This window comes from Cydia strobilella, chromosome 25 (genome assembly GCF_947568885.1).
Source record: "Cydia strobilella chromosome 25, ilCydStro3.1, whole genome shotgun sequence".
Lineage (NCBI taxonomy): Eukaryota > Metazoa > Arthropoda > Insecta > Lepidoptera > Tortricidae > Cydia > Cydia strobilella.
In genome coordinates, this window is record NC_086065.1 from 5627698 (window position 1) to 5649536 (window position 21839).

General features: G+C 38.8%; 1 protein-coding gene across 1 annotated transcript; it reads right to left on the minus strand.

Annotated features, from left to right (window-relative positions):
• Nucleotides 1-405: 405 nt before the first annotated feature.
• LOC134752651 (actin-like protein 6A) lies at nucleotides 406-14118 on the minus strand. Its single transcript, XM_063688321.1, has 9 exons — nucleotides 13801-14118; nucleotides 13119-13270; nucleotides 12621-12847; nucleotides 11966-12083; nucleotides 11675-11806; nucleotides 10520-10670; nucleotides 7210-7323; nucleotides 5212-5298; nucleotides 406-3271 (listed from the first exon to the last, which is right to left on the minus strand). The coding sequence occupies exons 1-9, from the start codon at nucleotides 14000-14002 to the stop codon at nucleotides 3168-3170; spliced, it is 1287 nt and encodes a 428-aa protein (XP_063544391.1). The 5' UTR covers nucleotides 14003-14118; the 3' UTR covers nucleotides 406-3167.
• Nucleotides 14119-21839: the final 7721 nt, after the last annotated feature.

A 21839-nucleotide genomic window follows, 5' to 3' on the forward strand; every position in this document is an offset into this window, starting at 1 on the left:
GGCTATTTGCACGTTACGTACAAGTAGCCATACATTTGACGTGCCCCTCCCCCGCAAAAATCGGCAGACTGTTTTGTACAGAAAATGACAGACAAGGCGTCTCCAGTTACTAAATGCTCTATGGCGCGGGAGAGACGCACGATAATTAAATAATGCGATTCAAATATCATTCTAATGTCAGTGTACATTCGAATGGGCCTGTATAACAGTGTTTAAAGGGGCCCACTGACTATCAGTCCGCCACTGACTGTCAGTTGTTCGGAACTGTCAAATTTTTGTTCTGACAGGCTGATATCGTCCGGCGGACTGATAATCAGTGGGCCCCTTGAAGTTTTGTATCGTACTGAAAACTAGTAAAGAATTGGTTAAAAACTTTATTTCAGTCATAAATCAATACACATTCATTCAATAAAATTGCATTTCTACTTCAACATCTAGAACCTTTCATTATAAAAAATTCTCCTTAGAAAATGTAACCAAGTAAACGCGTATTTTTTACAATTAAAACATCTTAAGTTTTTATTTTGCAAAATGCATGTACTGTTTCTTTGTTGGTTTTTGTTTAATATTACACTATAGTATGAATTTTCACTAATGATTTTTACGCCTAAGCTACTATAATCTGTTAAACAAAAGCGATCTTTTGTGGGAGCGGTCGGCCATTGTGTCTGAGCGCGTGCCAATGGATTTTTTAAACATTAGGGTCTTAGGCGTAAAAATCATTTGAGAAAATTTATACTATAGAAAAAAACAGTTTTTCTCTGACATAAATTGACATAATATTCAAAAATTATACACGACTTAAAGTGACATTTCCTGATAAGGATTTTATGAGATTATGTATATGGTACATGTCTAATACTTTTATTCTATAATATTGAATACCAGTTCAGCAATCTCAATACACCGCGAGTTTGTATCTGCGGAATTGTAAATTTTGATGTTACAGCTTGGCAAAAAAGAGTAGAAAATACTAGGGGCGCCACTGTCTATGTAAAACGTCTTACATATGGCAACTATTGAGTCACTTTGACGTCTCTTTTGTATGAAAACAGTAAATGTTGCCATAATAAAAAAATTAGTTCCATTTCTACTCTTTTTTGCCAAGCTGTAAGTTTAATTTAAGAAGTGTGTGTATTGCCATACGATAAATAAAATAATACACCTCATACATTTTTAGACAGCTATTTTATTTAATCTAAATATTTACATACATAAAATAGTCACAATCGCAAAGTCTGCGCCCGTTTTTCTCTTAGTGGGCGTGCAGACGATTCAATGAAACTGACAATTTGATCAGAAATGAAATTGGCGTCAATCTCATCAAGCGCCTACAATTCAATCACTAATTTTAAATTTATGGCGACATTCGAGTGATAAAAACCGGCCAAGTGCGAGTCGGACTCTCCTACCGAGGGTTCCGTACATTTTAGTATTTGTTGTTATAGCGGCAACAGAAATTCATCATCTGTGAAAATTTCAACTGTCTAGCTATCACGGTTGATGAGATACAGCCTGGTGACAGACAGACGGACGGACGGTACGGAACCCTAAAAAATGTCCCCAAACCGCGAATAACCCCTATAATGGGACTGGCACCAGTAATGTGATGGTATAGACAAATCCTGAAAAATAAGTATTTATCGTTTGTTTTTAAACACTGGCAACATTATGCCATAAACAAGAGCCATAGAGATGCTTAAGTTTTATTTTTCATTGATTTTGTTAGTTTTAACTTTAATGGTGCCATATACATATCCCATGACTGGAGCAAAAACACATAGTTTTAATTGGTTTATAATATTGAAATCAATAGAGAATATTACGCGAACCTCTGCGCAGGGGGCGCCACTACCACAATCTGAGGGTCTATCGCGAAACAAGAAATTTAGTTATATAACATCTCTGTCACTCTTGCATATTCGAGCGATAAAGAGGCAGATAGCGAAATTTCGGATTCGCGTTTCCCGGTAGGCCCTCTGTAAACAAACCGCCTTGATGCATCAATGTCATATTTTATTATCTCTGAAAACTTGTTAAAGGTACAGTATGTATAAATTACTCTATGGTTTACTAAAAAGGCTAGTGCTGCACTCTGGTGGCAGAACATTGCAGTAATATCCCCTATTGCAGTGTCTATAATTAAAAACATGAAAAAAGGACAAATAGGACATTCAACTTTTAACGAATAAAGCGGTAGACAATTTGCAGGTGTCGGTGAAAAAGAAAAATTACTCCAAATTTTCTCTTAAATGTTCCATGATTGGTGCCGTTACTAAGTAACGTCGAAAATTGGCATTTCTGCGTTCGCACCTCTATTTGATCGGTCATAATCTGACCTGTCCAAAACGTCTTCGATAATCGCATGCGATTTGCAATAAATATCAAGTGGGATCAACGAGCCATTTTCATTTTTGTCCTGATTAAATTGTCAACTTAATCAGATTTTGCGCAAAATTATCCCGTCTGGCCACTGCCTTATTTAATTTTAATACTAATTATAATCGAGCTTTATTCTAACCATAGAGTTCTAACTCCATACACCAGTTTCATACCAAAAGTAGCGGATTTATCAGTACCGCTACTTGACACTAGATGCCACGTGTGCCGCGACTGAAGAAAAGTGCAACAACAATTTACAACTAATATTACAAGCAGATGGAGTTAAAAGTAGAGTTCCGGTTAATCTGGTTATAATATTAGCTGAAAATTGTTGAGCATTAGACTTATCGTTCGTCGCGACATCTGTTGTCAAGTAACAGTACTGATAAATCCGCAACTTGAAGCTAGATGTCGACTGTGAAAAAAAAAATTGGCCGCGTAAAATATGAGTCCGTAGTTACTTGAAATAAGTGATATTTTTAGTGTTCCGTACCTAAAGGGTAAAAACGGGACCCTATTACTAAGACTTCGCTGTCTGTCTGTCACCAGGCTGTATCTCATGAACCGTGATAGCTAGACAGTTGAAATTTTCACAGATGATGTATTTCTGTTGCCGCTATAACAACAAATATTAAAAAGTACGGAACCCTCGGTGTGCGAGTCCGACTCGCACTTGATCGGTTTTATTCATTTTATTTGGTAAGGAAGCTGATGTATAGAGTTAGCACTCTGTTTACTTATTTCTCTATGATTTTAACCTACATGAAGAGACTGTGGCACGGTTTCTAAGGGCATTTCCTCTCGAGCTGTCCTTTCCCGCCCTCGTCGTATTCCTGTGACGATATCCACATCTGTTGGAAGGAGCCGATTGACGCCAGGATGGACCCGCCTGTGAGAAAAAAATGTGTATTTGTGACGTTTTCAACCAAAAGGTACCACCTTGTCGCTTGTTGATAAGGTTGATTTCTAATTGGAGCTATATGGAAATAGCGCCTTACTGACAAGCGACAATGACCCTTTTGGTTGAAAATGGCACATTTGTGTCATAAATTGTAATAGATGCCATATATTAAAGAAAAAGTGACGAAGCCCTCCGGTGGTGGGACTGAAGGGTAGGACTGCTTGCCCTTAGAGTTGGTCAAAGACGCCTAGTCTTACTAAGATGGCATTTAGTCGAGAAATTGTGACGGGTACCGCCGTGGCGAGGTGGCCTAGGGGTTCATGGCGTTAGCCGCGATAGCTAGACGCCGGTTCGAATCGGGCCTTCACCACTGGAGGGCTTCGTCAATTTTTCTTTAATATATGACATCTATTACAGTTTTAATTTATTTAGTGTGACTAATTAAAAATCACATCAAAATATTTAATAAAATAATCTGATTCGTTCCCAAAGTTGTGTATTTGTGTCGTTTTCATGTAGAAGGTACCACATTGTCGCTTGCCATAAGGACACTGACAGGTTATTTGTATAAAGACATAAGCAAATTTCGTCCTTATGGTAAGCGACAATGTGGTAACATTTGATTGAGGATGTCACATTTAATTATACTTTCGTAAAGCCTACGGTTCTACCCGTAGTATTAATTACTTCAATGTAATGTAAACCGTTTTAAATGAGGGCTATCGTTTTTTTGCTCACCAGTTGGCACCTCTGTTCTTCTTCTTCTTTTAAAATTATGGCTTCAGCCCAGTGGGACTATTTCGCCAGTATCAAGGTATTGAGAGGTTTACAAACGACAAAAATTGTACGGTTGTACAAGACAGTGTACGGTGATTTGTTAGCTCTTGTAAATCGATAGCTAGACTTTACAAGAAGCACGTGGACTACCGGCCGTTGACTCCAAGATGGTGGTTAAACGCGCTTCAAAATTAATTCTCCATTCACTGCACACTACCACATTAGTTTACTGTATAATAAGCTATCGATATTACACTTTAAACAATATTAATAAGCAAAAAACAAAGTAATTAATCACGATGCTAACTATCAAGATGGCGCTCGAACCGGAAGTCCTGGCGCCTCTGTTGATGGTGGTCCAAAAGACTAACGAACAGCTGTCAGTCATTGAAGTGACAAGAGACATTTCGAACTATGGAAAAGACCAGCATCTACACTAGCGCCCCTAGCGGCGAATTCATACGCGTTAGCCCTCATTGGGAGTACTACTTAATTATCTTTGTTCAGTGTCATTTGAGACGACTCATGTTGTGATATAGCCTACTACACCTTAATTTGAAATCAATATCAATTTAAAGAGAATATGGTTTAATTTAATATGTTTTGAAATCGAACGAAATAAGAGAAATACTCTATTCCAATATGGGGCATTTTCTATTAAAAGGGACCTTATTGTCGATGGCGCTAACGGCATTATAAACGATGTTCCGATATAAATACAATGCCGCGCGATGCTGTGCGGCGTAAGCGCCATCGACAATAAGGTCCGTCATAGAAAATGCCCCAAATACCACATATATTGAAATATTGATAACCTGATTCTTTTAAATCTGGACATTCTTGGGCTCATTCTACTCAGAATCGACAGCATTCTCCATCCTGCCATTAAAAGATGTCCCAAAATGTCCATTCCATTACGTCACGTTTTAGTGTGATTTTTTTTCTCACTTGTATGCGTATATTCTTCAGAAATCGCGTAGTGGAATGTACAATTTTCATGCAAATTTTTTGGACTGTTTTTTATCATTAGGACCGAATATGCTAGTGGTTGAAAGAACTCAAAAACACCAGGACCTGTGAGAATCAGGTTTTCAATATTTATTTTAGAAAACGCTCAGCGGCGCCCCCTAGCGGCGAACGGTTGTCCTCACCGATCCATGCGGCGAAGCGTCGCTCGGTGGGCGAGGGCGCGGCGTGCGACTTGAGCCGGTGCGCGGACGGCGCGCGCGCAGCCAGCTCTGCAAACCAGAGGTACAATGGGGTTGGCCGGCCGGAATAATTACCAGAGGGCGCCAGCATAGCTTGCCCTGTCAATCCCTAGAATTGTGTCAAATCTTTGTTTTTTTTAATGCCCTGGATGCCAGCCCCTTAAGCCAAATCTCATAGAAAAAAGGGGCAAGCTATGATGGCGCCATCTCTGCAAACCTTTGACAGTTGCCAACCCCGTTAGAGAGGAAATTGTGAGGGGGTAGGTAGGTGGTAGAGCCCCACTCAACAGTGTCGTGAACCAGGACGACGATGGGTATTTATTAATCAAAATAAAAAGCACCTGCAACAATACAGGCAACCGCCGTGGGTTAGCCGTTTGATGCGCTAACAGATAAAAGACTTCTTAAATTACTTAATTATTATAAAACTTACAATAGGCTAGATGACAAATTTTTATTAATGGTATCAATCGATCAGGTTTATTTTTAGGATCAAATGTATATATATGGGACCCGTTGCATTAAAGCAATACAAAAGTCAGAAATGATAGTCAAAGTCTGACAGTCTTACTTCACTCGCGAAACGGTTCTAACAAAACGATAAGTGAACGTGACGTCAAGTTCACTGAGAGCCTATTTTGAATGTATGGACAAAATAAGAAAATTGCGTTTTTGTCGGTGAAATATTGCGTTTATGTATATAATTACTGTACAATATTTTTTTTGGATAAAATGTAAGGAATCGAATGGTACCCTTACTTTTTTCCTTTTTGGAAGTTAAAAAATTACTTACATTTTGAAACTTTCAAGTCCTGTATTTTTGTATTATTTCCATATATTATTTTAATATCTACAATCTACATTATTGTGATAAATTGCTCATTTGCTATCTATGTTACTAGATTTGTTATAAAATTCAACATGTGTCATCATCCCTATTAATGTGCCTTTCGAATTTAGGTAGACTAAGAGGTGCGCTGGTTGCAATAGCTCGTGCACAATACACATTGCACTTATGTTCATCATGGATTTGCTATAGACCACATCACCATATAAAATATTAAACTTTGAATACAATGTAGGAAATAGATGTTTACTGATTGAAGTTTTGTATTGAACTGAGAAATCTGAGCCTGCGAAAGGAATTCCAAGAAGGATTTAAATTTGAAAAGGGAATTTAGAATGTTAAGTGCCAGAAATAGTATGAAGGTTGATAGTGTAACGCTTTACAGAAATGGCCCCTCCCCCATTTGACCGAACATAGGAGTAGCAGAGAAAGCGCTATTATTGTTTGTCCTTGTCATAGTATCACTTTTCCTTTCTGCCTACTTCTAAAAAGTCCTAAGTGACGTAGACGTCTTTTGTTGCCCACAGTTTTTATAGTGGGTAACAATGAACCCGACCAAATTACGTAGGTTGTTTTTGGTATTTGTCAGGAATGTTAAAACGTGTTTTTAATTTTGTCGCATTGCGTATGTTCTGCTAGGTCTATGCTGCAAACAGATTATATTGGGGGTCATCCATTAATCACGTCACACGTTTAGGGGGCGGGAGGGGGTCAAGTAAATGTGACATGTTGTGACAAGGGGAAGAGGGGAGTCAGAAACTTTGTGACGTCACCTTAACTACATCTGTAACCGAAAATGGTTTTGATTTTTAGGGTTCCGTACCCAAAGGACAGACAGACAGCGGAGTTTTAGTAATAGGTTCCCGTTTTTACCCTTTGGGGAAACGGGAGCCTATTACTAAAACTCCGCTGTCTGTCTGTCCGTCTGTCACCAGGCTGTATCTCATGAACTGTTATCACAGTTGAAATTTTCACAGATGACGTATTTCTGTTGCCGCTGTAACAACAAGTATTAAAAACAGAATAAAATAAATATTTAAGTCGGGCTCCCATACAACGCACGCATTTGGCCGGTTTTTTAAAGTATATCTTACCCTTGGCGAGCCGCTCCAGCCAGCCGGGCGTGTTGGCGCCCCCTCCGCACGCCACCACGGCGCCCCACAGCGCCGGCCGCGCGTCCGCGTCGCACGCCGCCGCCGCCGCACACGCTAATACATAACGACAATGGTAGATTAAAAACTGTAATAGATGTCATATATTAAAGAAACAGTGGTGAAGGCCGGATTCGAACCGGCGTCTTTAGCTATCGCGGCTAACGCCATGAACCCCTAGGCCACCCCGCCACGGCGGTGCCCGTCCGAATTTCTCGAGTATATGCCATCTTAGTAAGACTAGGCGTCTTTGAATATTTAATAAAATAATGTGATTTGTTCCCAAAACTTGTTGACAATAGTAGATTGTTAACCAAGGGATGAAAGGCACCCATTCCGGCCGAGGTAGTTTGGCGCTTGAACGCAGTGAGAGCGCCAATAGTCTGAGGGTGAAATGATGCCTTTTACCCGAGTTATACACTCTACTTTTCATTTCGAATACGAGGAAAGTAAAATGCATGTTTTTTTTAAAACATGTCAGTATAATTTTTTATAGTATTTCTTGAGGGTACTTTCAATTAGCAATCAGGCAAGAGTATCGTTATTTATAAAACGAGGAGTCAAATATCAGAATGGAAATCCATTTAAACCCAAATTTCAATTGCTTATCGTAAAAACATTCAAAAAATCGTACTTTAAACGTAAAATGCTCTAGTGCATAAACGTATCATTTTTTGTACTCCCTTTAGAACAACAATGACCCACTTTCAGAGCATTAAAAATGAAAAATAAATAATTTCAACTTATAACGAGATTTACATAACGAAATTACAGTGATACCCCGTTTTACACGGCTCCGTTAACACGAATTTCAAATTTCGCGCTAAAAGGTATCGCATTACGCGGATTGCTTATGTATATCAGCCATTTCCGCCAATTGAAGAAGGGGGCAAATCTATAAAATGTAGTTCGAATTTTCCCATAGAAAATTTGAACTTCGCACCTTTTTCTACGTTCCATTAATTACGTCACACGAATTTCGAGGTTTTTTTAATACCTCACCCCACCCCTTGTCACACTTGGTCACATTTTTTCAATGAAGTCGGCAAATCGAATTAAGTATTATTAATATTTTATCCAAAATCCAAAACAGATTAGAAAAGAAAATTAAACAATTAAAAACGATTATCGTTCCAAAAACTTGTTATTCAACTGTACAGTGAATAAAATAAATAAAAAATAATAAATAAAATAAATAATTTAAATATTTTAGTGACGTCACAAAGTTTGTGACTCCCCCCACCCCCTTGTCACAACATGTCACATTTTCTTGACCCCTAAACGTGTGATGTAATTAATGGATGACCCCTAACCCCGGTATACGCGAATTTCACTTAAAGCGATTTTTTGCGGAACTACGCCCTCGCGTAAAGCGGGGTAGGGTATTACTGTAGTGTCATGCATATTGAAATCAGTTTCACAAAAGTAGTTTCGATAAATGCGAAAGTAATTTCGTGAAATAATTAGTGTCGTGAAATTCACAGTATCGCATGACCGTGGCCCCATCACACAGACCAACCACCAGACTGAGCTTATAGGAAGACTCGCGGTCACCACCCGTCTGGTCAAGGTCTTATCTTATATAATTGTAAGTAATACCTAGAATTAAGTGAAAACCTAGATTTATTTTATTATTATGAAAGTGATCAATAACTATATTTATATTCCATCCGTGTACCCATTATGTGCAACAAAGATAAATATAACTCCGTAATAGATGGATACAGTCTAAGGAAAAAACGTGCCTCGAAAATCAAGAAAATTTGATTCTCGTTCAGAGGGCGCTACTAGTTTTGGCCTACAGTCATATAAATGGCGTTGACGGTTTCGTTTGTTATTTAACAATTTTAACGCATATCAGTGAAAGAATATGGGTCAAAATCATAAAAATTATAAATGCAAATAAAAAAAATCATTTATCTATATTTAAATACATTCTATCGTATTTTTATAAATCTTCATTTTTAGTTTTAAAGTGTGTCGACAGATGGCAGTGAATTTACTGGGGTTACAAAATTTACTATGACAGTAACGCTCTAGTATCAGTTACTCTATGTGTGTAATAAATGATTGAGTATTGAGTATAATATTGCACGCGCGCCGCTGCACGACCACAGATAAGATAATGACCTGAATTTTTACAACCCTAAATAGCCGAAAGGGACAGCATGATTCGACCATGAACCGCTGTCAAACTTCGGTTTTGTAGGAAGTTTCCTTTCTGTACGGTAGTACTATTATTTATTCTGTGGCAGTGTGTACGTGTCTAAGAAAATTAATAGTAAACTATTGAATTTATTGGGAAATCATGGGATATTGCAGCGTAAAATGGTGTGGCAAGTCATCTAAGCCAAAGCTAATTACAAAACAGATGGACAGGAAAGTCAAATAAATTATTTCGTTGAAAATTGTTTTTTGTCCGCGGGGTTCATTTTATACTGGCCAATAAGCAGAGGCGAAGTATGTCCGTCCCTTTTCGTCAACTTGAAAATGCAATGTGCTATCCCTTTGATGAGATTAGTGATGTGACGATGATGGTTTCGTCAGTTGCGGGAACTTCGTGCTTTCGTTCGTACTGTACTGTACCATTTTAAGGCGTATTTCAGGCACGAATTTTTCATTGTCCCGTACTTTGGCGAAACCAATACGGGACAGTACATTGTCCCGTAATTTTATGATTCAATGGCATTTAATGATAAAAATACCAATTCGAACAATATTTATTTCCTCGCACACAGCGGTGAACACCACGCGAACGCATATTCGATCTAATGACGTGGGTGAGAGTGAGTGCGTGTGATAGTGCTGACAGCATTGCCAACGTTAAGACTGAAATTAGTAATACTGTCTGTGGTACGCGTGCGGACCACGCATTGTTTGTAACTTTTTGGATAATCTGTGCTTTTTCTCTTTCTCTCCGTATGCATCAATAAATGATGAAGAAAGTGAACCACCAACTATAACTTATACAGTCCATTAAAACATAGGAACCCAAAACAACAGATAGTCATAGCGTATAAGTGAAGAGAGAGGGGAGACGGCGGGGGCGTAGGTTATTTAATTGATTTTGACAAATTTTAGTAATAAAAAAAAGAATGTTGATTTTTAATACAAAAACGGTCTGTCCCGTATTTGAACCTCGAATCCCGTATTGTCATAAAATTGTCCCGTAAAACCGGAAATCAGATCTGGTCACCCTAGCTGCAACCGCGAGTCTTTTAACGTGTTTGACGGTCAAAAAGTTAGAACTTACCTAAATGTGGCGCTCCCAGACTCTGCTCGAACAGGCATTCCGCCATCTTGAATCTCTCGACGCCGAAGTCTTGATGGTAGCCGCCGGGGAACTCGTAGTGCACACCGGGAATCGTACTCGCTACCCGCTCGTCATATGCTGATTCTGACACCTGTTACAAGTTATAGATAAAAAACCGGACAAGTGCTAGTCGTACTCGCCCACCGAGGGTTCTGTACTTTTTAGTATTTGTTGTTATAGCGGCAACAGAAATACATCATCTGTGAAATTTTTTACTGTCAGACAGACAGACAAACGGACAGTGACGCGACAGTGGCGGGACGGACGGAGGAGTGGAGTCTTAGTAATAGTGTCCAGTTTTGACCCTTTGGGCATGGAACCCTAAACGCAGCAAGCAAAATATGACCATAGAGATCATCACAAACATTGCTGCCGAGTCAAACACTACATTTTTAGGGTTCCGTACCCGAAGGGTAAAAACGGGACCCTATTACTAAGACTCCACTGTCTGACTGTGACTAGACAGTTGAAAATTTCACAGATGATGTATTTCTGTTGCCGCTATAACAACAAATACTAAAAACATAATAAACTAGGATCCCTCGTGCAATTTGCGGGATTAATCCCGCTCGTAAATTAAGCGGGATCCCGCGGGATATGCGTGATTCAGGAGCAACTATGTTCTTACGTGTTACTACGAGTAACACGTGCGCGGGCGCGCTCTTAATAGCGAAAATTCTTCACGGAGCCTAGATGCATGTGTTGAGAAAGGGGGTAAGGACATCGATGAGAATTTCGCCGGAATTTGTGTGCCACGGGTGATACAAACTCGTGTTATTAAGCCTATAATTTACTCGTTCGTAAATTCTTGTTTACCACCCTTAATACACAATGTACCATTACAAAATTTTGTTTTAAACCTTCAAATTTAGTACCGGTTCGTAAAATTGTATACTAATTTGCGGGATCCCGCAAATACCGGGATCCAGCGGGACTGAGACTGACAATTACGCTGATTACCGAGATTCAATTCTTCATGCGGGATTGCAGTCCCTAGTTTGAGCATGTACTGCTGCCATGAGTGTGTGAGGTAAGGTCTTTAAGGTGTATCTCGCCCGCTCTCTGACCACTTGTCTACCGTAATATTGTATGTACCTGAGCGATGCAATGACAGAAGTCTTCATACTGCCGTTTCAGCATGTACTGCTGCCACGAGTGTGTGAGGCCAGCTGGTAGGGTTTTCAAGGTATATCTGGCCCGCTCGCGTTCTCTGATCACTTCTTTACTCTGTAAATAATGAGTGACTTTAGATATGTCTGAAAAAGTAATGCTCCAACGCGATTTTACTATCAATGGTCCACGGTTTCTTTGGGATTTATCAGAAATACACTTTGTAATCTTTGCTTGGTAAAAAAGTCACAGTTACAAAATGTGTACTTTGTATACCTGTATGCTGTATACTGGCAGCATCTGTACGTGCATAGTGCTGAGTAGGTGCTTCGCTTGAGCTGCAAGATGATCTCCTCCAATAGGCGACCGGACGGCTGCGTTTACAAGGGCGTAGCTGCAACAAACATACAATTAGAGTTTTGAATGTGCATATTTTTTTTTTATATAAATGTAAAATGTGACCTGTAAAATTTGCTTTTACCAATAAAGTTCTGTATTCTGTATTCTGAATGATTCACGGTGGTTTATATCCCGGTCAATATAAGTCTAACAAACATACATACAATGGGTTTATTTATAGCCAACGAAGGATACGCCTTATCCTTATGTGAGACACCTTAACATTTTTATTTACTACACCTATTTGGCCAGGTGACAGTATGGGTAGAATTTCACTGGTTCTATTATTCCCTATTCATTCGTGGTTTAAAGACATCTAAATCGTAATTATCAAGGAATATAGACGTGGTGAATTCCATTCCTTAGCAGTTTGTATTAAGGTGATGAAAATTGCTTTATGTGAAAAAATAAGCGGATATGAATTTATATTATGATCGTCAACAACTTACTTGCACTTGTAAGTTTGCCAATGCCTGCACTAATGGGGTTTGTAGCTCCAGAGGTTGAAATATGCAGGTAAATGATTACTTACCCATCTACAACCGGCACAGCCGAAGTTTGGCTAGCCCCAGCATCTACCACCAGCGCCGTGGATTTCCCATTAGCGAATGCGCAGAGCACAGCATTCTTCACTAAGAAGAAAGCTGGTGCCTGGTACTTCTCAAAGAGCAGTTCTGCCAGCTTTTCACGGGCTGGTCGGGTGGTCCACACTGCTTCCGTGAACAGTGCTGGGTGGTGCTCGGATGGGGAGCGGATAACCTAAACAAAAAAATAAACAAATACAAATTGTTTAAAATACCATTAAACACATTTGATGTGGCATAAGGCTTGGCGGGCAGTCAATTGCTAAAACTGTTTATTATGAGCCAAAATTATGCGCGTGCAATAGAGACAACAACTGGCAGTCAATGTATGAAAATCTATCTGGAAAGCATCTCTTCTTTATGAAGAGGCATGCATTGTTCGGAGGTTAATACTCTTGATTTTTTTTACATCTGGTTAACAGGTAAAGGGGCAAATTCAGGTTTACCTTAGCATAGCAATAGTCGAGCATCTTCTCAAACAGATCCCAGTTGTCGACCTGTCCGTCCTTCATGTATGACTGCACCTCCATGCCCGGTCGGGGCACGTGGAGCTCCGTGACGTCAATGTAGTGGCGGAGCTCACCACCAGCTTTGGTTCCTAAAACAAAGTTTTCAATAAGATTGGACTATGTCAATATCAATAAGGGTCCGTATTTTATCATTCATTTTTGAAACTATGGAATGGCCTGTCTGGTACCTGTTAGATGAAATTTGGTGTGGAGATAATTTGAGGCCCAAAAAAGGACATAGTTTTTAGGGTTCCATAACCAAAGGGTAAAAATGGGACCCTATTACTAAGACCTCTGTCTGTCTGTCTATCACCAGGCTGTATCTTATGAACCGTGATAGCTAGACAGTTGAAATTTTCACAGATGATGTTTTCTGTTGCCGCTATAACAACAAATACTAAAAACAGAATAAAATAAATATTTAAGTGGGGCTCCCATACAACAAACGTGATTCTTTTGTCGCTTTTGCGTAATGGTATGGAAACCTTCGTGCGCGAGTCCGACAAGCACTTGGCCGGTTTTTTGTGTTAGTAATTTATAATGCACTACAGAAAAAGCACCACAGTATGATTGCAACTAGTATAATGATGACTAATGTTTTATTGCGGAAAATACTTACCGCTCTGTGTGACATTGCCATCGGGGACTTTCTCCTCGCTCTCCGGAATATGAGTAGCCGGTCCTACACCAACCACAGCAGGAATATCGGCTTTCGGAGTATCTTCCTGAGCATAACCTACTCGCAAGCTGTGGTGCCCTGGATCGAACACTAAAGCGCCGATCTCGTCTCCACCGTACAACATGCCGTTGGGGCCACTCATTTTGCACTCAGTTCACGTATTTTAACTGTAAATTATGAATTAAATCAAGATATTCGCGGATTTTAGCGCGTTGTTGTGCTAGATTAATGACAAACGAAGCGTAAGTTGATTAGTTTTGGGTGAAATGGAACGTAATGAACATTTTCTGTCGTTTATTTAATTAAATTTTTTCGTTTCACTATTCTAGATTTTTATTACATAGCTAAATAATAATCTCTAAAAAATAATTAATAAATTAAAGCTATTAATCAATTAATTTGTTTCCAAAAAGTGACGACGATTAATGCGTAGAACGTCGCGGTTTTTATGAGCACAGATAAGAAATATTTTGTGATAGCGTTTCAGTAGACTTAATTATTACTTAAAAATTTTGTGCCTGTATTTATAGCTGGTCAACTTTTTGGTCAAACCAAATTGGCAGTAAATAATAACAAAATAAAACTATACTCATCCTTTTCTTTTGGGTGCTAGTACTAGCGTGAGACAAAGATAGTATGATGCTCTCTGTCTATGTTTGAAATGAGACAGTGCTTTGACAAACTATAATAAAAAAAAAAAAAAATTTAATTTTCTCATTTACCCCCCAAAAGTGGCCCCCATGTTTAAAATTAATTTGTTTACGTTACATGTCCGTCTTTGGGTCACAAACTTACATATGTATACCAAATTTCAACTTAATTGGTTCAGTAGTTTCGGAGATAATAGGCTGTGACAGACGGACCGACAGACAGACAGACAGACGCACGAGAGATCCTATAGGGTTCCGTTTTTTCCTTTTGAGGTACGGAACCCTAAAAATTAGTTGATTTCAGAAATAACTAAATCAGTCGTTAACATTATTTTACTGAGTATAGCCTGGACAAGCATTCCCGTCATTAATAAAGGTGGCAAATTTAAATCGTGTACCTAAGCGTGAAATGCTGATATATAATTGATTTGTGATTAAATAGTTCACCGTCGTAAGCAGTGCCGGCCCGAGTCCTTGATCAGGGTAGAGCGAAATCGGGTTTTGGCGCCCTTCGTTGAAGCTTTTTACCCAAAAGCAAAACGAACCGTATTTTGGGCCCGCGTCACACTCGCGTCATTTAAAACTTTTTTTTTCCTTATTTGCCATTTTGGCGCCTCCTTGCCATCCGGCGCCTAGAGCGGCCGCTCCACTCGCTCTACCCTAGATCCGGCCCTGGTCGTAAGCGATGTGATATTTGATAATAGGGTATTTGACTACTAGTCAAATCAGTTTCTTTTTTCGAACTGTCTACACGATTTTGCTACTATGGAATTTAGATGAAACACTAGCATGTGACGTCACAATCAAATTACCTACTCTTTATAGTTTTATACGGGTTTTAAAATAGAAATTGTGTCTAAAAATAACCGCTGTCTACGTTTCTCTATTAATCTTCTGGTGCTTTATTTCATGCATGGTGTAAAATAATTTATTATAAATACAGTCAAATACCCTATTGTGAATAAGTACTGTCTAAGAAGGATTGTCTCTAAAAATATATTTAAGTACATTATAAGACATTTATTTTACGAGTGGGAAATGAAAATACTGGATACACCACAATATTTTTTATTTAAACGCAAATGTTCATCCGACAAATGTATAATGCTATCGGCTACAAAACACCGAATAACATAGAATCTAACACAATTTCCACTAAACATATTAATACATTCTGTTATAATGCTACGAAGACGAGTAAATACACATAAATTTTATCTGCAGTCATAATATTTACAAAAGTATAAAAAGAAAAACAATATTTTAACTTAACAAACGGAATTACGGAATTAATAATTTGACACGACGACACAATCGACCCATTATCAGAAACATTTCTTGAGTAGGTATTATAGTGGTATTAGCTATATGAGTTTAGTACCAAATTACAACAAAAAAGTATCTTGAGTAGAGTTAGTCCAAGATAAGTCTGCAACGATTTTGATAGCACACGCACTGCAGGTTATGGATGGTATAGAAAGGATGCCAATCTCTTATGGCAGAATTGTTGCAAAAGTGACCGCTTTCAGCTTTAAATAATAGTTCCTAATCTCTCCGGAGGCGCTAGTTAGGCTCTGAGATATGAGTATAACATGAACCATATAAGGCAACAAATAACCCGACAAAATTACGTAGGTTGTTTTTGGTAGTATTTCGGTGTATGGTGGCGCCGCCTAATTACTGTTTTTTGATGGACACTTTTCATACATAGAGATTTGGCTCCTTTATATAGTCTTCATGCTGCAGGTGTTATTATAAACGTCAAACTTCTATGAAATTATGACGCTGACGTATGAATAACACCTAGACCAAAATAAGTCTGCTACAATTTAGATAGCACACGCAGTGCAAGTGCTATCTAAATCGTAGTACTTATAAAATATATTGATATATATATATTTTGGTCTAGGTAACGAATAAGATACATACAGAAAAAAGAAGTAAAAAAAAAACTTATGCATAATAATTACTTTACAAAAAGGGTAAGATGTTTTGATTCATATATTTCATAGGTAATTTATAGCAATTTATAGTATGCACAGTTAATTCATAATTGTAAAAAATAAATTAAGATTAAACCCAGTAAATATAATGATAGTCGAAATATAATAGGAACTGACTATAAAAGGCTGTATAGTATCATAAGTCCCTTTTTCTTACAGCTACAGAGTAGGTATAAAATATGCGTTATAAATTGCCGATATAAAATGTATAATAAAACTACATCATAAGACCGACTATAAAATTTGCCTATAGCATCTTAACCTACAAAAGCTTAGGGCAGCATTTTGATAACTCTTTTAATCAAATTGGCAGTAAATAAGAATAAAAAAAACTATACTCATCCTTTTCTTTTGGGTGCTATATAGTACTAGTGTAAGACAAATATAGTATGATTCTATCTGTCTATTTTTGAAATGAAACAGTCCTTTGACAAACTATATGTTATGTTACTTAAATGTTTTTTTTCTATTAGGAAAGAAAGTTGAAAATGTAAGCCCATTTATGCTTTAAACATACTTCTATTTAAGTTGAAAAAAAGCGTGTATTTTAATAATAAATAGGCCTTTGTCATCTGAGTCAGATGTTCCTATAGTTGTGCCGTTCCCGGTAACATTCCCCATTTTGTATGGGGAAATTTTCGCTCGGTAACGTTCCCCATACAAAATGGAAAGTGTTGCCGGGAACGGCACAACTCTAGATGTTCCCGGCAGCATCCCGGTTACGACACTTGCGTGGCTGCCGGCAGGAGGGCGAAGTGCCCTCTCCGCGGAGGCTGCTGCGCCTGGGACACATGACTTTATGGCAACACGGGCTTGCCCAGAGCCCATACCACCTTCTCTCTCCTCCCCGACATGGTCCACAGGAGTCAGTACGTGTGGTGCCGGTTTGGCCGCAGGCCGCAGGTGCCTGGCTTGCGCCGCGCCTAAACGGTGGCTCCAGATCCGGGTTTATTGTTTTTCTTCTTTTTGGAGACTGGATGTCAGTGTCGCAGGGCTTATAGGGTTTCGTAAGACACACTTCAGCCCTTATCCCTTTGTCGCTTACGACACCCACGGGTGGTGCTATTCTCGCCCGTTATTTTAACTGTAATAATTGCATATAGGTGTTTCTTATTCAAATAAATAATTACTTACCTACTTATCTTAAAATATGGATTCAAGAGCTATCAAAATGTACTCCTCTAGGCTTAGTTTAATAGAACCGTCGAATTTTTGATCGATTACGTTATCACTATCTATGCTAGGGTAATCTAACATCGAGATCTTTTAAAATAAACTAGTTTCATTGTTGATCAAAAACTTGGCGGTGAAATATTTTACTCGTATATAGTTCAAAAAATTATGTAATTACTTACCTAAAGTTATAGTCTGCATCTTCTCAAATGATTTTTGCGCCTAAGACGATAATCTGTTAAACAAAAGCCATTGTGCCTTTTGTGCGAGCGGTCGGCCATTGTGTGCCATTGAGTCTGAGCGCGTGCTACGGCGCGAGCCATTGTCAATGTCAATGGCACCCAACTGACCCAACGGCCGACTCGCAAAAAAGGAACAAAGGCTTTTGTTTAGCAGATTACCGTCTTAGACGTAAAAATCATTTGAGAAGATGCAGACTATATCAGAAGTCCAGAATGACGATTAAAGTTATAGTTAGATGTCGTTGAGGTTTGTAGGGCCCAACCCGATCAATTAAATTAAAGTGAAGTCCAGACGGGATGATCAAATAAATCGACTAAGTAATTTGATCAGAAATGAAACTGGCGTCAATCTCCAATTTAATCACCAATTTTAGTTTTATGGTGATATTTGAACCCTCTTAATTAAAAAAAGCACCCCCAAACGAAAATACTAGCGTCACAAATTGGTATTCTTGCGTCCGCACCTCCATTTTATCGGTAATATCGGTCATTATCGGCGAGCCAAATTGCCGTTTGCGTCCGCACGGCCTGATTTGATCCGACAATTTAATCAGATTGATAAAAAATTGTCCCGTCTGGACTGAACTTAAGAAAGAACAAACATAGAGTTAGACCAAGATAAGTCTGCAACGATTTTGATTTTTAGCAGTTATGTGAAACGTCAAACTTCTATGAAATTAACACGTATAAATAACACTTGCACTGCGTGTGCTATCAAAATCGTTGCAGAACCTCAGTCTTACTCTAATGAGGGCTAACGCGTATGAATTCGCCGCTAGGGGCGCTAGTGTAGATGGTGGTCTTTTCCATAGTTCGAAATGTCAAATGTCACTTGTCACTTCAATGACTGACAGCTGTTCTTTAGTCTTTTGGACCACCATCAACAGAGGCGCCAACTGTTGAGCAAAAAAACGATAGCCCTCATTGTGTCGCGAAACAGATTCCAATGCAAAAAACTTTAATAAAAGTACTGGCAAGGTGCACTTTCAGTTATAATTGTCATATTATAAAAACATCAACATGACATGATCATCCTTTACAAACTTTATAAACGATTCACAATTTTGTTTCGATCTTGAAGATATTATTGAAACATCGCTCCATTTGCAATATAACCTTAAGCCGTTCCACACTCGTGTGCGAATCGCTGCGCGAAGCCGCGAACGCGAGTGTGGTGGGCGCTTTAGGTAGTAAAACCGGTATCGTTTTCCAGTAATGAGTCTGTGGAGGTTGATTCTAATTTGAGAATTTGTTATGTATTTGAACTGGTTTTGATATGACCTTGATTGGCGCGCTTCTCACGCACGATTTTCACTTCATTTCTCATACATCAATCAGAGCGTTTTCACGTTGTCCGATCCGATATCGGATGTAGAATCCTACATCTCCGTACTCAAGCCGCGGGGGCGCGCCCGGGCGCCGACTTTAGCGGTCACGCACACTACAACAAGCATTATGCGTATACACATACGCAATTACGCACACAAACAAATATAATCGGTCCGACAGCTGACGGGGGGCTCCGACATGGCTGAATTTATCGGAAGCGCCTTTCCGATATCGGATGTCGGAAGGCGCCTATTATAAAAACATCTGCAGGAGATTGCCATTGGCATTAAGGCCGCCTTTTTTTGTGTTATTTATCGGTTTTTTAGTAATAAATTTATTAAATGCTTATATAAATAAATACAGAGAAATACATATATCTTACACTTTACTTCCTTCCGACATCCGATATCGGATCGGACAATGTGAAAACGCTCTCAGGGTTAGAGATTTTCAAGGTCGTATCAAAATGGTCGTACAGATGTAGTGCCCATTATGTGTTTCATCGTATTTTCTCGGAAACGTTCGTATTTGTCATGCTACTTCAGTCAACCTCAGTACTTTTTGTACCGAGACTGACTGAAATAGCAAGACATGTTCGTACGTTTCCGCGAAAATACGATGGAAAATATTATATCTCGGTACTCGTGAAGTAATGACATACTTTCCGCACTAGCATCGAAATGTACTATTACAGTTCATATTATGGTGCTACTTTACCGCACTAGTGCGATAATTAGCACATTACGCAACTATGTCGAAAATTTTAAGGACCATATATATGTACAGTCGCCGTCAGATATATCGGAGCGGCCGAGGTGCTCACAAATATCTGAACACGCACTCTAATGCCGATATATCTGATGGCGACTGTACTGTAAAACGTTGAACAATACATGTGCAAAGGTAATTCGCAACTCGTGTCGATTTAAAACACTCAATTTACTATTACAGTACATATTGTGCTAATTTACCGCCCTAGTTCGGTAACCAGCACTATACGTGCGCATATGGAGAATTTAAAGGGCCATATTTACTGTAAAATGTTGTACAATAAACGTGCGAAAAGTTAATTCGCAACTCGGTCGATTTAAAACACACCCTTCGGTCGTGTTTCAATCGTTGCGAATTTCCTACTTGTCGCACTTGTATCGTAATATTCTAATACGCTGCAACTGTAAATCAGAATCGGAAAAAGATACCTAATAAAAAGTTTTATGGCTTACAACACGTGAGTTCTAATAATATCCTCCGGCGTTTTTATTCACTCAACTCACCGTTAGTAGCTCTTATGTCGTTTCAGTAAGGTATACGAATGGTTAGTTAAAAGTATCGACGATACTTACTTCGGCTATCGCTAGCATTTTTTATGTTGAGAGAAAATAACGCCAATACAACCCTATAAAATTTACTTTGCCGTATTTGCGCAAATACTTAAAGGCCCAAATTTTCGTGTTATATCTCTTATATTAGTTAATACTAATATAAGATATTTTATTTATGTAGAGGTACTAATGTACCTCTAGGTACATAAATAAAAGAGAGTTACAAAGGTTAGGTCCCATTCGCACGAGCGCTTTTTTAACGCGCGTTAAAAAGCGTTTGAATGACACAAATGGATATAATTATGTGTAGTGTAATTCACACGATGGCGGCGGCGCTTTTTATCAAGCGTTGTTGGATTTTCGACTTTAAGCGTTGGTCGTTAAATATAATTTAGCGTGTGGGGGCCTAACCTTTGTAACTGTAACATTTTTGTTAACTGAAATAGATGTCATATACTCGTATTAAAGAAAAAGTGACGAAGCCCCCCTTAGAGTTGGTCAAAGACACCTTGTCTTAGTAAGATGGCATATAGCGGCCATGGCGGGGTGGCCTAGGGGTTCAAGGCGTTAGCCCGGATTGCTAAAGACTCCGGTTTGAAACCGGCCTTCACCACTGGAGGGCTTTGTAACTTTTTTAGGGTTCCGTACCCAAAGGGTAAAAACGGGACCCTATTACTAAGACTCCGCTGTCCATCTGCCCGTCTGTCTATCACCAGGCTGTATCTCATGAACCGTGATAGCTAGACAGTTGAAATTTTCCTAAATTGTTGATTTGTTCCTAAAGTTGGGTGTAACTCTTTTATTTATGTAGAGGTACTAATATAAGAGATACAACACGAAAATTTGGGCAATTAAGATGAAGTGTAACACACCATACGTAACAATACTAAGCAATATGCGAAATCGCTTTCAATTGTACATCTCAGATTTTTATGTACCTAATTACACCAATATTAGAAGGTAGGTAGAACTATAACTACATAATTGTATATTAGTTAATTGCCTAAACTCTCTCTTTGGTATTGAAATCGGGTATAAAAATTAGGCGATTACAAAGTTTTAAGACAACATTATTCGAAGTTGTTTGTTAAAACGGAAATTCAAATTAAAACTTAATTCTTAAGGTCCCTCCGCACTCGTGCGCGAATCGCGGCGCTAAGCCGCGAACGCGATTGTGTAGTCTAGTTCGTTTGTCAGCGAAATCGACTCCACACTCGCGTTCGCGGTTTCGCGCCGCATAGTTTGGAGCGGGCTTTAAGT

Bases quoted from the DNA above. Each gene is read 5' to 3' on its own strand.
- LOC134752651 (XM_063688321.1), bottom strand. From the start codon at position 14,002: ATGAGTGGCCCCAACGGCATGTTGTACGGTGGAGACGAGATCGGCGCT. The intron at 12,848-13,118 runs GTAAACCTGAAT...TTTTTTGTTTAG, and splicing joins TCGACTATTGCTATGCTAAG to GTTATCCGCTCCCCATCCGA. The intron at 11,807-11,965 runs GTATACAAAGTA...CATTATTTACAG, and splicing joins TGCCAGTATACAGCATACAG to AGTAAAGAAGTGATCAGAGA.